Source organism: Phalacrocorax carbo, chromosome 1 (genome assembly GCF_963921805.1).
Source record: "Phalacrocorax carbo chromosome 1, bPhaCar2.1, whole genome shotgun sequence".
NCBI classification, from domain to species: domain Eukaryota; kingdom Metazoa; phylum Chordata; class Aves; order Suliformes; family Phalacrocoracidae; genus Phalacrocorax; species Phalacrocorax carbo.
Window position 1 is genome coordinate 107,953,057 of NC_087513.1, and position 14,515 is coordinate 107,967,571.

At 36.4% G+C, this 14,515-nt stretch overlaps 1 protein-coding gene across 1 annotated transcript in view; it reads left to right on the forward strand.

Moving 5' to 3' along the window:
• The window catches only part of LOC104041552 (multidrug resistance-associated protein 1), a 37,133-nt gene extending 23,207 nt beyond the window's left edge, over positions 1 to 13,926 (forward strand). Inside the window, exons 17-28 of the mRNA XM_064469904.1 lie at positions 548 to 605; positions 1,765 to 1,984; positions 2,480 to 2,634; positions 3,736 to 3,891; positions 4,897 to 5,096; positions 5,885 to 6,011; positions 7,223 to 7,324; positions 8,022 to 8,165; positions 8,831 to 8,989; positions 11,469 to 11,635; positions 12,684 to 12,878; positions 13,373 to 13,926. Of these exons, the coding sequence (XP_064325974.1) occupies positions 548 to 605; positions 1,765 to 1,984; positions 2,480 to 2,634; positions 3,736 to 3,891; positions 4,897 to 5,096; positions 5,885 to 6,011; positions 7,223 to 7,324; positions 8,022 to 8,165; positions 8,831 to 8,989; positions 11,469 to 11,635; positions 12,684 to 12,878; positions 13,373 to 13,481 (1,792 nt within the window). The 3' untranslated portion in view covers positions 13,482 to 13,926. The remainder of the gene's footprint in view (positions 1 to 547; positions 606 to 1,764; positions 1,985 to 2,479; positions 2,635 to 3,735; positions 3,892 to 4,896; positions 5,097 to 5,884; positions 6,012 to 7,222; positions 7,325 to 8,021; positions 8,166 to 8,830; positions 8,990 to 11,468; positions 11,636 to 12,683; positions 12,879 to 13,372) is intronic.
• Positions 13,927 to 14,515: the final 589 nt, after the last annotated feature.

Below are 14,515 nucleotides of genomic sequence, written 5' to 3' on the forward strand. Positions count from 1 at the left end.
CCCTGTAACATTGATTTGGTTTTTCCTACCTTTAAGAAGACTTCTTGCTTTCACATAGTTGAATGACCTCTTAGATCAGTTTGTAAAGCACTGTAGTGGTATATTTGTAGTGGTAGAAGATAGTGCAAAGACAAAGTAGAAGAGACTCAACCTAGCAAGTTTAGATAATGCAGCACACTTAAGATTAACCACCCTGGTCCAGAAGTAGCAGAATTGGGTAAGTAAGTCAAATAGTAAGCCCTAATCCTGGGCCTAGACAAGGGCTGACACCCAAGTTGCACCACACTTACATGCCTCAGAAAAGGGTGATCTTACATATCTAGCTGATGCCTATGCAGGGCATGTTAGTTTTATCTACACATAATTACACAAGAAATGAAAAAGCCATACCTAGTGTTGTCTTCTTGACCATAATGTTATTCTAACAACAAAAACAGAACAGGGAAAATTTACAAGATTTTATAGTACCCATTTTTGCTCAGGAATAAATGGATATATTCTTTGTATGATGATCCACAAGAAGATTTGAAATTGTTTCTTGTTGCAGTTCTTTTGATCAATGGAAAATATTCACTAACAATAAAGAAAAAGTTGCTACTGGTGGTGTAAGTATCACTAATCAGAAAGGGTTTGACGTTTGTTTTTATAGAAATGTATTATTTTGCAGTTGCAGTTTCCTGTTTCTTGTTAAGGTTACTGAATTTAAAATAAATCTTACAGGTTTTTGCCAATTTTAAGTACGTAGTCTGTGATTTTCTATTTGATAATCTGCTGCTGGCTGCATTTTCATATTATATCTAGGTCCAGTCTGTTTTGCATATTTCAGAAAGAAGATGAAAAAAGCCTCTACCTCTGTTAGAAAAACATTGTGTCTGTCTTACCTTTAGGAAGTTTAAATACCTGTGTGCTGGAGCAGAGACTAGGAATCTTGCATGGTAATACTGCTGCAGTATTGTGCACACTTTCTGCAGTCTCCATGAAAAAAATCTGGCAGTTGCTAGGGAGAGGGAAAAGGACAGGGGAAACAGAGTGTGGAGAAGGTAAAAACTTCCTGGGAAGGTATAGTTGAATTAAAATAAGAACGGGGGCAGGGGGTGGGGTGGAGAGGGGAAGAATGTATGAGTTTCTAGCAAGGTGGTGGAAATAGGCTCTTGAAAAAAATAAGTTTGCAGAACAGACAGAAGAGTTTGTGCAAACTAGAGCTCCTTTCACTCCAGACCCAATAATGAAATACAAGAATCTGTCATTATTGTGCTCCTACCAGTTCTAGCTTTCAAGTGGCCTAGCTGAGTTTGGCCCCTTTAGTCCTCATAGGCACCAAGGATGAGAACTTTCTCCTGCTGCCACTGATTTCCTTGGCTCCAGTAGCCCAGAGTGGCAGTTCTAAAGTTTCCAGTTCCATTAATTAATAGATTAAGATTTGCTTCATACAAACTACCCAGGAATTGCACTCTTGTTTGGTTGGTTGGTTTTTTGTTTTGTTTTTGTTTGTTTGCTTATTTTGTATAACCTACATATGTAAGAATTTTTAAGTCTGACACTGGAAAGTGTCACAAGCAACGTTGCCTACAATATGTACCACTAAAGAGTGGGAGAGGAGACCTTTTTACAGTATGATTTTCTATACCTAAGTTAGCAGAATTAATTAAGAAATTCTTTAGATTAATTCTGAAATTGTGTCCAATTCCCATTATATAGCATGTATTTGACTTCAACAATTGTAAGAGTAACTCCTTTTTTGTATTCTTTTTTAAATACATTTAGATGAAAATGTCAGTTATTTTGAAATACCTCCAAGCCTTCGACTGGCAATGGATATGGCTAACCATAGCTGCTTATTTAGGACAAAATGCACTAGCCATTGGACAAAATCTATGGCTTAGCGCCTGGACTGAAGAAACAGCAAAAGTTAATGATTTCACAGAATGGAAACAATCACGAAACTATAAACTTTGTGTCTATGGGCTTCTGGGATTCATGCAAGGCAAGGATGAGCATTTATGACTGTTTTCTCACCATTTGCCAAGGCTGATCTACCTGAATGTGTATTAGTAAAGAAATAATGCTGGTTGTCTCATAAACAGAATTGTCTGCAACACAGTATAATAGTTTAATCTGGGGAGAGGAGAAGAGATATGCAGACAGGTAGAAGAAAATGCTATTTAATTTTATGATACTTCTGTGAATTCTTGGAACTTCCAAGAGCAACCTGATGAAGTTATGTTGGCATCTCACTGAGGAAGGAAATCAGTGCTGATGTGTAGTGGCATGCTAGCATGAGAGATTTAGTTGCAGGAAAAAACTACTTATGAAGTAGTAAGATGTACCAGCAAAATACAAATATGTACATTTGTAAAACTAAGATATGAGGTGCGACTGTTGGATTGCTCACTGTGGTAGAAAACAGTGACAGAAAGAAGCTCAATCTCCTCTCCCTCCCCAAGCATTCATACTGTCTTTTAATTTATCCATTCACAAGGTCTTCTTGTTTGCTGCGGTGCTTATGTGCTCACCAGGGGGTCCCTGTCTGCTTCTCGGGCATTGCATCGTCAGCTGCTGGACAGTGTATTGCGCCTTCCTCTTCAACATTTTGAAACTAATCCAGTTGGTCAGATTATCAATAGATTCACAAAGGTAAAGGGAAGATTTATGCATATTTTCCATTTTGTGAGAATGAAGCTTGAGTGACTATAAATTTAATTCCATTTAGTGTTGTTGAAAAATCAAAGATAACCGAAGTAAGTGAATGTAATATCTAGCAATAGAAAGCTGTTTCAGAGCATAAAAACTTAAAAGAACTGTCTCAAGCTATTTTCTTATAAAATGATCAAAACATGTTATTAGTAGAAGTTGTATAGAACCTAAGATCATTAGGAAGCCATTCCTCAAAGGCCATTCCTTCAGTGCAACAAGTTTACCAGACCTAAACCTGTTCTGTTTTTAAAAAAAACTGTATTTTTCTTCAATAGTATATTGCATATCAGAATCAAGTTATTGTCAAAACCATTTAATACATTAAAGGCACATTCTCAGAGGTATATAGACTTAAAGTGAATGTTGCTTTCTATTTTTGTAGTGTTTTGGCTTTAATTGGAACCTCTAATACACAAACAATTGTTATTTACCACTACTTCAATACTTCCCAATCCATCTTAATTAGGTTGTTGCAATGCATTACTGATTACTTCGAATATAGTGACCGTTGATTGTGATGTTCTCTAGAACAGACCCAAGAGTGGATGTGTAATACACTAAAAGTTCAGTTGATTTAGGTTTCACTCAAGCCCCTAGTCTTTGGTAGCAATATATTATAAACTAGGTTTGAAAAATCTTTATCGCGTACAGTAAGAGATTAGTAATATCTCAGTACACTTTTAGAATTATTAACAGGAGTGTACAAGAGTTAGGATTTTAATTCCTGGCCTCCTTTTCAGTCTGATATGCTTTACATAAGCTAAATAATTTTGAGTAGCAAAATAGCAAGAGCTGTCTCTTTGACTTCATATACTCTGAGCCTGTTCTCTGACATACCATGAGTAGTCTAAAAGTTACTATGTCTATTCCACTTTTAGACAAATAATGTATATGAATACATTTCATTAGGATATAATTGGGGGGATCCTACTAATTTTTATTGAAGATACTTTAGTTTGATTCTATTTTTAAAGTATGCTTTCTCGAAATTTTTAGTGAAATTTACTTTAAAAGTCTTGATTTCTCTGTGCATTGTTACAGGACTTACTTATCGTGGACTTACGTTTCCATTACTACTTACGAACTTGGCTAAATTGTACACTAGGTGTTATTGGAACCATTCTGGTTATCACATCTGCCTCACCGTTATTCACAGTAGTAGTTATTCCCCTGGGATACTTTTATTGTACTATCCAAGTAAGTTCATTAAGCTTTTATAAGGATTTCTAGATCTATGTGGATGAAATGTCCAAACCAATCAAGGATACAGGTTTAAATTGTTCCTTATTGTGAAAAAAAAAAAATCTACATCTGAAATTGCTTTCAGAAAAAATCTTCAGGCTTCTCAAAAGGAAATTAGAACACTTTTGAATATATCCTGTAATGCATGGGAACTGTTAATGAGTTACATTTTTCTCCTTATATTTTCCTTTTTCTTAAGAAGATACAATATTGATACAGATCCCACAAAGAATTTTGAAGATACCTGAAAAAATGAGATGTGTATTATAGTGAAAGCCAAAAGTTGAAGGGTAAACCTGAAACAGCAGATGTAAATTAGAATGATGCCTAAACCACCTGTGCTGTTTTTTGTCTAGAGTGTCACTTATGCTACTGAGAAACCAAAAAGTAATGTTTCAGAAAGAGTAATGGCTACACTCCTGTTTCTTGATCTCAAAGTATGGTCTGTGATTAAAGACCTTAAAAGATTCTAAAATAAGAATATAGAGGAAGGAAAAGAGTGCCTGGATTCAGTCTCTGCTAAAGAATTTAAATACAAGTGTCATTACATTGAAGAAATAAAGGCTCAATTTCATCTGAGAAAGAAGCGGGACATTCTAATTGGGAAGTTTATATAGAAGTTTTAGTTGGTTGTTACACACCTCTTGTAGTATAGCACATTTTCTATAGAATTTGGCAGTAATGTTCTTTTATTTTAACCTTGCCAGTAATTTATATAGTGCAGTTATGTCAGCATTACAATATTGGTGTGTCCCAAGAGACAGATTTTTTTTTTCCCTGTACTGTTTGTGAATAGCTTTTTTTTTTCTGTGTAGGCAGTTCCAACTTTTTCATATACAAATTTTACAGGCATTATTTAACAGATTACTTAACTGGAAATAAATAAGGCAAATATTTTAAACAATGCAAAAGAAACAGTAGCGACTTAAAATGTGTGTTTTGTCTGTACTGTTTTATTAGCGATGCTACATAGCGAGTTCACGGCAAATTCGACGGCTAGCAGGAGCATCTTATTCTCCCATCATCTCCCACTTCAGTGAGACTCTTGTAGGGCGATCAACAGTTCGAGCATTTGGCCACCAAGAGAGATTCATTAGAAAATATAATGATGTTGTGTATGAGAACTTAGTTTACTTCTACAACAATGTCATCTCAAACAGGTACTGCACCTCTGCATCTGCAACTGAGTCCTTCTGTAGAATTCCACAACTAAATGTTTACCTTTAGTCAGAGTAAACCTACTGAGAAACAGGAGGACAAGGGCAATTTATCCACCACTCTTTGTAAGGAATGCGTAGATTATGCCTAAGCAGTAGGATAATTTCTGCTTTATGTACCAGAAACTAGTAGGTTTATAGAAAATATGCATATGCTGTCTGGGAAGAAGAAAAAAGTTTACCAATATATCATGAGCATGGACTGCACTACATTTCAACTAACAGTTCCTCTTACAAGTTTATGAACAAATTGAATTTATATTTCAGTAGTTCGTGTGGAAATAACCTGGTGTCTGTGCCTGTAGGCACCAGGTAGGTCTTGAGAGTGGAATCTCGGGTTTATGGAAGTAAGTCCATTTTGTCTCTTTCCTTTGTGATTCTGGTCAGTTACAGGCAGAGATTAGCAAGGAGAAGACTTTCAGTTCTGGTTTTCAGTCATAGACCTGAATCTTTTACAGAAAGCAATAGTAGGAAAGCAGTATGAGGCATGAAGGGAGCACTAGCCAGGAGTTGAGAGAGGTGCATTTTGTTTTTGGTAGTGCTACAAGTTCTGGGTATGTCATATTTCCTCCCCAGTCCATCCGTAAAATGGGAACGATAGTACTTACCTCTTTTGTAAAGTGGGTAAATTGCCAATATGATGATCTCAGAGTCATATTAGCAATATGTTCATTATACTGTAAAAAAATTTATAGGTAATTCACTTTCTTCTTTGCCTTGATTTACTACAGGTGGCTATCGGTCAGGCTTGAATTTCTGGGAAATCTAATGGTGTTCTTTGCTGCACTGTTTGTAGTACTGGCTGGAAATACAGTGAGTTCTTCTACTGTGGGTTTATCGATATCCTATGCTCTAAATGTAAGTAATGGTGTAAAGTTTTTGCTGCTACCACATTGAGTATGAAAAGGGAAAAATACATACAGTGAAGTTGAGTAGATGAATATACGTGGTGGCATAGTGAAACTAAATCCCATGGGCAGAACAGAGTTTTCTTTTGAATTCCATTAATTCTGGGAAGCTTTGCATTAATTATTTTCCACTTCTGAATGTAGATGAAAAAATAATTATTAAAACATATTTAAAAATCAAGTTAATCAACTAGGTATGGTTTATTTTTAAGTGTTTTGTTAAGCCAGATAAGAATTCTGGCCATGTACAACTATACTTTATGTCTGATTTATTGGTTTTGTGTACTTACTGAATGTTATGTGGGAATGCTTACTTAAAAGTTTACTAAAATCATTTACTTTGGCATTGTCCTTGTAAAAATAGTATGTGAGAGCCACATTTTAAATGTGTCCTGAAGTAAGGTAAACTGTATTGATAAGTTGCTAATTAAAATATATCTTAAGTATCACATGTACACAAACTAAACATCTAGCTTTCTTTAATCTTGGATGCTTAGGAGACTAGTGGTATCCAGACTGTCACTGTGGTAAGTGCTTTAGAAACACAGCTGAGAGATAAGTAGAAATAAATAAAAAAAAAGAATAGAAAATTACCTGTCATGGCACATCCACATCACCCCCAACTCACAGGAGTTCCATTTTGTATGATTCAGAGGTAGAACAATCTCCTTTCTATCATCATATACTTGATGATGGCAGTCACAGGTACTGCAGTTTTCACCTTCATCTGATGTCAGACTGACACCATTCTTTCTTTAGTTACATACAGCATGCCAAAACAGTTGATCAGAATTCTTTTGGCTCACTTTTTTCCTATAGAAGTAGGAATGGAATATTTAACCACTAACCATTAACCATTTAACCATAAACGCAGAAGCATTCCCAATTCTTGGAGACGACAAATTTGGCAGACAAGATAGACCACAAATACATATCTCCATTGCAAAGTCTTTGTTCTGTATTGCTAGCTTACTTTACATTGGGAATAATGTACCCACAATATGAGCCATATATGTTTTTCCTTTCAACTTACCATGCAATTAGTCTGCACTTTCTGTTGATCCTGAAGCAGTGTCAGATTTCTGGGTAAGTTTTGAAATCAGTATGCTGTATTCTAGTAGAGTCAACTTTTTACGTTTTACAATGCAACTATTTCCCCAGATAATTCAAAGTCTAAATTTTTGGGTGCGTAAAGTATGTGAAATCGAGACCAATTCAGTTTCAGTTGAAAGAGTTTGTGAATATGCAGAAATGGATAAAGAGGTGAGCATTCTTCTTGAAATGGTGAGCATTCTTGAATATTCAATTTATGTGCATAGAAAATTACTAACTTAGATTGACTTTAATATTGGTGAGTGGTAATAACAGGTTATAATTTGTTATTAAATACTTTCTCACTTTTTTTTTTTTTTACATTGGGAATAATATGTACCTTCTTCATTACATTTATAGTCATAGGAGTTTTATTCCTATTTCAACCAGTAAATTTCTTGGCATCCTTCTTAGCAACAGATTTTGTAGTAAGACTAATGCAGCTACAGCTCAGGGGAACTCTGTGCCATGTGCAACCACGAGAAGCATTTTAAGAGGGGAAGAGAGGTGTGAGAGACATCTGTTTCAAACCAATTTGCCTTGCTTATTGTGCTTTTCTGAAAGTAGTGCCCATGTCAAGTACAGAAGCATAAGAGCCTTGGTCTGTCTCAGAAACAAAACTTTCTTCTATGTCTTCATTCTCTTAAACTATTAAAGAAAACACAACCCAAACCCAAACCCCCTGAAAAACCCAGTTGGAATGTTTCTGCCCAGTGTTCATGAAAGTAGGTTCTTTTTCCCTTATATTGCATTGGATTATGCTAAACTTGCTGGGATTTTAAAAGATTTATATGATTTCCCTAACCCTTTTATTAACTTGCAACATTTTTACTGTCATACACTGAAATACCAATCGTTTTAATTCCAGGAACCATGGATAATGTCAAAAAGACCACCAGTGGGGTGGCCCAATGGAGGAATAATAGAGTTTGTTAACTACAAGGCTCAGTACAGGAAGGATCTTGGTTTAGCCCTGAATAACATCTCTTTTCAGACACAGAGTAAAGAGAAGGTACTGTATATAACAAGAAATAAACCAGAGGTATAAAATCCTGTTTCCCAACTCTACTTCAAAAAGCTTTCATATGAGGAGATTCTGACGCCAGATACAGTGAGATGATGTTGAATGGAGAAGATGTTAAGTGGATAAGACATTAGAGAAGAGACAAATGAGAAAAGGACAAGTATTTTCTCCTATTACGTAGAAATTCTTATCCCTGTAAGAAACTGAGATAATGTTCTATGAGTTTGGCATCTTTAAGAAAGATCCAGATTTGTAATTAAACCTCTTGTCCACTGTGCTAGATATTTATGTGGATAAATACACTGCCAGATCAGTGCTAATCAACTTTGGGTTTGGGATCAAGGAACACCAAGCGAGACCTAGTTTAGAGTCATTGGTTTGAGCTGAGGAGTGCCAGACAAAAGGGAGGGGAAAAGGAAAGGATTCCCACTGAACCAGGCATAGGCTGTACAGCTTCTGAGGGAGAGCTGTGATTGTCAGTCACACATTTCAAAAGTGAGTTTTAAACAGTTCTGTCCACCTATAGGACTGCATGTTGGTGAAGGAAACTGTTGTTTTCAACTGAAAGTTGAAACTGAATTCACTAATCATTTTTCATATAGAATGTGTAGCATGGAAAGTTACAGTCCTTATCAGAAGACTTCCTGTTTCAGGTTGGAATTGTTGGAAGAACAGGAGCTGGTAAATCAACACTCACAAATTGCTTGTTTAGAGTTCTAGAGGGATCTGAAGGCAAAATAATTATCGATGGAATTGATATATCAACTATTGGACTTCATGACCTACGTGGAAATCTTAACATCATTCCACAGGTGAGATGTGTTTTAGAAATAACTTTTTTTTTTTGACTAACACAAAACACTTCTATTTTTTTTGAGAAAGAATAACCCCAAGGTCCACAGGCCACCAAGAGACAGAGGCATAAAACTCCAGTAGAATTTTACTGATCTTTGAAAACAGGCTCTGCTATCTAACCTGTCAGGTTTTAGAATTGAATTTTTGAGAATCTTAATTATTTGATTAGACAGTAATCTTCAGTACTGCTGGCATAATGCTACCTACTACAATGACAATCACAACTGCATGTTGGCAACTGTATGGAAGAAGCCTCAAAACAGGGACACCATAAGTATGATATTAGGATTTATTATGCCAGGTTTATTTTAACAGTCTTAGCTAGAATAACTCATGTTCTCCAGAATCTGTATGTGTATAGCTTCATACAGTGTTTTCAAGTCCCACCTTAAGGCAAAAATATTTTAAAATAACTAATTATGTCTGAAGAATGTAGAGAATAAAGTGATGTATACACAAATCATGTCATACGTATTTAAATTAATCTGCTGTGGTCTGTCATGTAAAGCCGTCCCTGCTTACTTCAGAACAGGACAGGAAACTCAAGATTAGTTCACGTATGATTAGGATTGTGTTCATGCTGGTAAACTGATTTATGTTGAGATGCTCTAGTATAGAGTGAAATGTAGAACACAAATTTAATGGTCACCCGAAGACTTTTTGCATGTTCCCTGAATGCCATTCATAAAACCATTTTTGTGAATGGGTGATGTTAACATCACTTACAATAAATTTATCTGACATATTCCAAATGTCCTTTTTTGGTTTTTTTTTCTAGCTTTTCTGGAGCTTTAACCCTGGTAATATTTCCTGTGTGTCTCTACCATAGCCCGTGCATGGAGATGGGACTCATATTTAAACTAAAATAGCTTGGGTCTTTCCAAGAATGAGCTGAATATATTCCTTCAAATCCTTGGCTGCTTTTCTTTTGAGAAATGTATTTGCTCAGGGGAATGATAAATTCACAGTTTTTGATACAACTTGAGGGTCGCAAATGACCATACTAAACCAGAGCTGATTATGCTGCAGGACTTCAAAACACAACAGTTTATACATGCTGGGTTGTACCATTTTTCTTGTTTTAAGCACCTAATACTCTACGAATCTGCACAATATCTGACAACTGTAAATTACGCAGTATTTTCTCAACTGCAATTGCAGGTCTGATTTACTGTGGGTGGAGTATATTGGATCCACGTCAAGGCAACTAAATTGAGAGAGGTACAGGAAAGTTCAGTGAACTAACAAGCTGGGATCAGACAAGGAAACCAGAACTGGAAGGGTGGAAAAATGAGGCTGGAGCTTTTGGAGAGTAGGTGGAGCCGGGAGTGTTGAACCACATAGGTTGGGAGAATGGAACTGGATGAAGATAAAAGCCTGGGCCAGAAAAAAGGGCATGGCAAGATAGGAAAGCTTTCAGTGTGCACACACCTTTTCGTATCAGTCAAACATATCTCATACAAACAGTTTTTAACAATCATAATAAAGTACAGATTTGCAAATTACTTTAATGATTTTCTAATGCAAGTGACAAAGTTTAAATGAAGAATATGCACAAGATCTCATAACATTGTAACAGCCCTTCTTGGTCACCTAGCTCCCTCAAAACTATCACTGTTCTGCTTGCATGTAATTGCAAGTGAATGTTGCTGACATTTTACAGCCTACCTATTGGGTCACAACCACTGTGACTGCGCTTAGCCAAGGTGTCTATTCACTGCTTCTAAAAACATCAGTTCTGTTTATAAATCTGTGCAGGTATTTGTTGTCAAGGACTGACTTCTTAAATATGCCTTTTTAAGAAAACAGCTTTTGTGTGCATCCAGAAAAGTGTTTAGACTTAACTGCTGAATACCTGTTTATGCAGTCTTAAGTGATGGATGTGGCCCGTGTGCATCCTGGCATCTAGTAGTCTGCATGTGCTTTTCCATATATTCCCTGCTGTATTCAGTGCACAGAAGCTAAGGATGCTCACTGAATAAATATTTATGCAACAAATGCTTTTGTTCTTATTGCTGAATATGTCACCTTTCCTGTAGGAAAGTAAGAAAATTTGACATATAGCCTTCTAATTTTTCTTAACAGTGCCTACGAATGTAGTAGCCAGTGTTCCACAAACTTGACAATAATAATAATTCATATGTTGTTGCAGTTGCCAAATGCCAGGCAGGTCTTTAGTCAGCCATAGAACCAGTAGCACAGAGAATGCATAAGAAATCTTTTGCTCTTTACGTTTCACATTAATAAAGAACTGAGCGCACTGAGACCCACATGATTTTGTCTTTCCATACACCAGCTTCAAAATGTTACAATTTCCCATTCAAAGTGTCATTTCCAAAATTATTTGTCCCAGTTCTCTGGGTTAATGTAAGGATTTATGGCAGACTTTTTTAGGTTTGTGTTGGAATTGTGCGCTCACATTCTGCTCTTATTTAGGACCCTGTCTTGTTTTCTGGGACACTGCAGTCCAATTTGGATCCACTTGGAAAATACTCTGATCTTGAACTATGGGAGGTACTGGAACTGTGTGACTTAAAGGATTTTGTCCAGTCACTCCCAAAGAAGCTCCTTCATGAGATTTCAGAAGGTGGTGAAAATCTCAGGTATATAAACAAGAAAGTGCTATTGCAGTTATTCTCTGGCACTGTAAAACTGTGTTTCTTCCCAAGAATTTACTTCAGAAAGTATCAGTGTAAAAATCACACTTCTGTCGTTCTAGATAGAGTTATTCTGGTAGTATGAGTTTCTTTGAGGTGGCCAACTGGTCTTAACTGTATAGAGTCCTATGGCCTGTGCTGTGTGGGAAGCCAAGGAAGTAGACTATTTTCAGCTGAAGTATATGAGTAGGTGTAAGGGAACAGGGGGGAGGGAGGGGCACACCACACCCCCCACACCCCTGAATTGGATTTGGATAGAAAAGTGCTCATTTTCTTAAATTAAAACAAACAAAAAACAACAACAGAAAAACAAACCCCAAAACCAAATGAACAAAAAAACCCCACAAACAAAACCACCAAACCTGGAAGGAGACAAAACTGCAGAGAGCCTGTGCCTTTGCTTTATTTGCTTAGGCAAAGCAACTCATTTTTCCCCTGTAAAACATTAACCCATAGTTATGTAAGGAAGGTGATGCTTGGAAGAAAAGGGCTCTAAGCTGTAGGAGACAAATACCGAAGCTTTCAGCAGCAAAGGGGCAGGTCTGAAATGCAGTGTACTGAATATCAACTTGAATTTTTTTGACAGATCATTTTCAGGAGGAAGTATCCATCAGCTAGAAGGCATACGCCACAGCTAACGTACAGGAGTATCCAATCTTTCACACTGAACATTATTTTTAAAAGTGCTTTAGTGTTCAATCTGGTTCGTTCAGAGTCTCCATTATGATGCGAATATAGAGGTTGAAGGCAAGACTAGGTTCACACTATGAAGTTCAGCCACAGGTGTTTAAAAGTCGCACCTTACCTATTATTGGTATGCTGAGCAAGAAGAAGTAAAACTTCCAAAAAGAGGTGAACTTATCTCACTAATCCTTTTAGAAGTATAAAGCGTTGTTAAGAAGGAACAGATAGGCTCTGCAGTAATCTCAGCTTTATATTGTTCTGCCCTTCCTCAATGACCCTGACCTGACCTCCTCAAATGTATTCTTGACAGTGTTGGACAGAGGCAGCTGGTCTGTCTGGCCCGTGTTTTGCTACGAAAAACAAAAATCCTGGTCCTGGATGAGGCAACAGCTTCTGTTGACGTGGAAACAGATAACTTGGTACAGTCCACCATCAAAAGAGAGTTTTGTGACTGCACAATATTAACTATAGCCCACAGGTTACACACAGTTATGGATTCAGAGAGGTAAGTAAGGTTTGGTAAGCCATATTAAAAATAGATGGCTTCCTTTAAATGCCTCAGTTTTCAGGCTTACTGAAATTTACGGTCCAGCACTTTTTACCTTAGTATCTTTGTACAATCCAAGGTATCACAAAAGACTTGAGCATCAATATTAATTAAATATTGATAGCCTGTGTTCTGTTTCCCACTTCTAATTACAGAATTAATGTAATATTTTTCCTTCTAAGGTACGGGACTATTAGGACCACTTAATTCTCTAGAGTAAATGGACTAGTCTGTAGCATCATTACCGATTAAGCAAAACAGCCTTTTCAAGAGGTTTTTTTTTTTTTTAATATACGAGTTCTTAGCTTTAGAAACCAAAGAATTACCTAGTGCAATGGTATTTCTTCTAAATACAAGTTCCCATTATCCAGAAATATCTGTATTAGGACTGGAAAATATGGTTGAAGAGCTGATTTATTGTCTCCTGTAACCTTTCTGCTTTTGCATTGTAGAGTGCTTGTTCTAGATGCAGGGAGGATTCTGGAATATGATACACCACATAATTTGTTACAACGAAAAGGTGTCTTTTCTGAAATGGTTGCAGAGGCTGGGATAAGATGATAAAGAAAACTAATGAATTACTTCTTAATGAAGGTGAGAATTCCTTACTCCAGTAAACGCTCGAGGGATATGTGGCCTTCCTGATGTTATGACTAGCTTACTGAAAAGCTCCTCACACCACTGCTGCTTACTAAAACTACAATCTGTATGTATTGATCAGGTTTCTTAAAATAACTTTCTGATTTTATACAAATCACTTGTTTTAATCATATTGGAACTGGAACAATGTAATGAAGCAGCAATTTTCATGGCATATTTTAACTGTTGCACTAGTAAAGACGGATTGAAAAATAAACCTTGCTGTTCACATGCTGGTTCTAATTAAAAATAGTAATTAATTAAGTTGCTCTCACGTTATGCCCTTTCAGTTAATACATTCTTATTCTGATTGCAAAATCATTAAAAACACAAACTGCTTATTGTGTGGACATACAGGCAGATGTCACTTGGTGCTGATTTTTAGGACATGTGTATTTGCATGCATACTTAGGTAATTCTTGAGGCAATAAATTTGCCACAATTTTCCTTTTGACCTTGTGATTTCTGAATAACTGAAAAATGATTGCAAATAAGTGAAAACCACTTCTTACGTATCTAATTGAGCATTACAAAACCACATTGTGACAGAATCCCCACAAAATGGTGTCAGGTGTGGTCGTCTCTTTGCTGGTAGATTCTAAGGCAAACCTCAGTATTAGTTACAGCAGCAGGACAGGTTATGTACATTTACTGAAAGTGTCAGTTAACCATGCCTGTGCTGCTGTAGGCGCCATAAATATTAATTTTCATTTTTATTACAGTTCCTAAAACTCTTCAATACCAACTCGATTTTCAAAAACTAGAAGATCCCCATAAACTGCTTTTTTTTTTAAAAAAAATTGAAGTACATGAAGAAGGTTTCAGGCTACAGCCCTGTTATATTAATTTAGTATTGACACCTGGTTAATATCAAGTAGGATCTTAATTCCTTGCCTGAGAGCAAGAAAACCATATTTGCTGATTTAGAAAGGTGGTGAGAAGTGATGGAGGCTCTG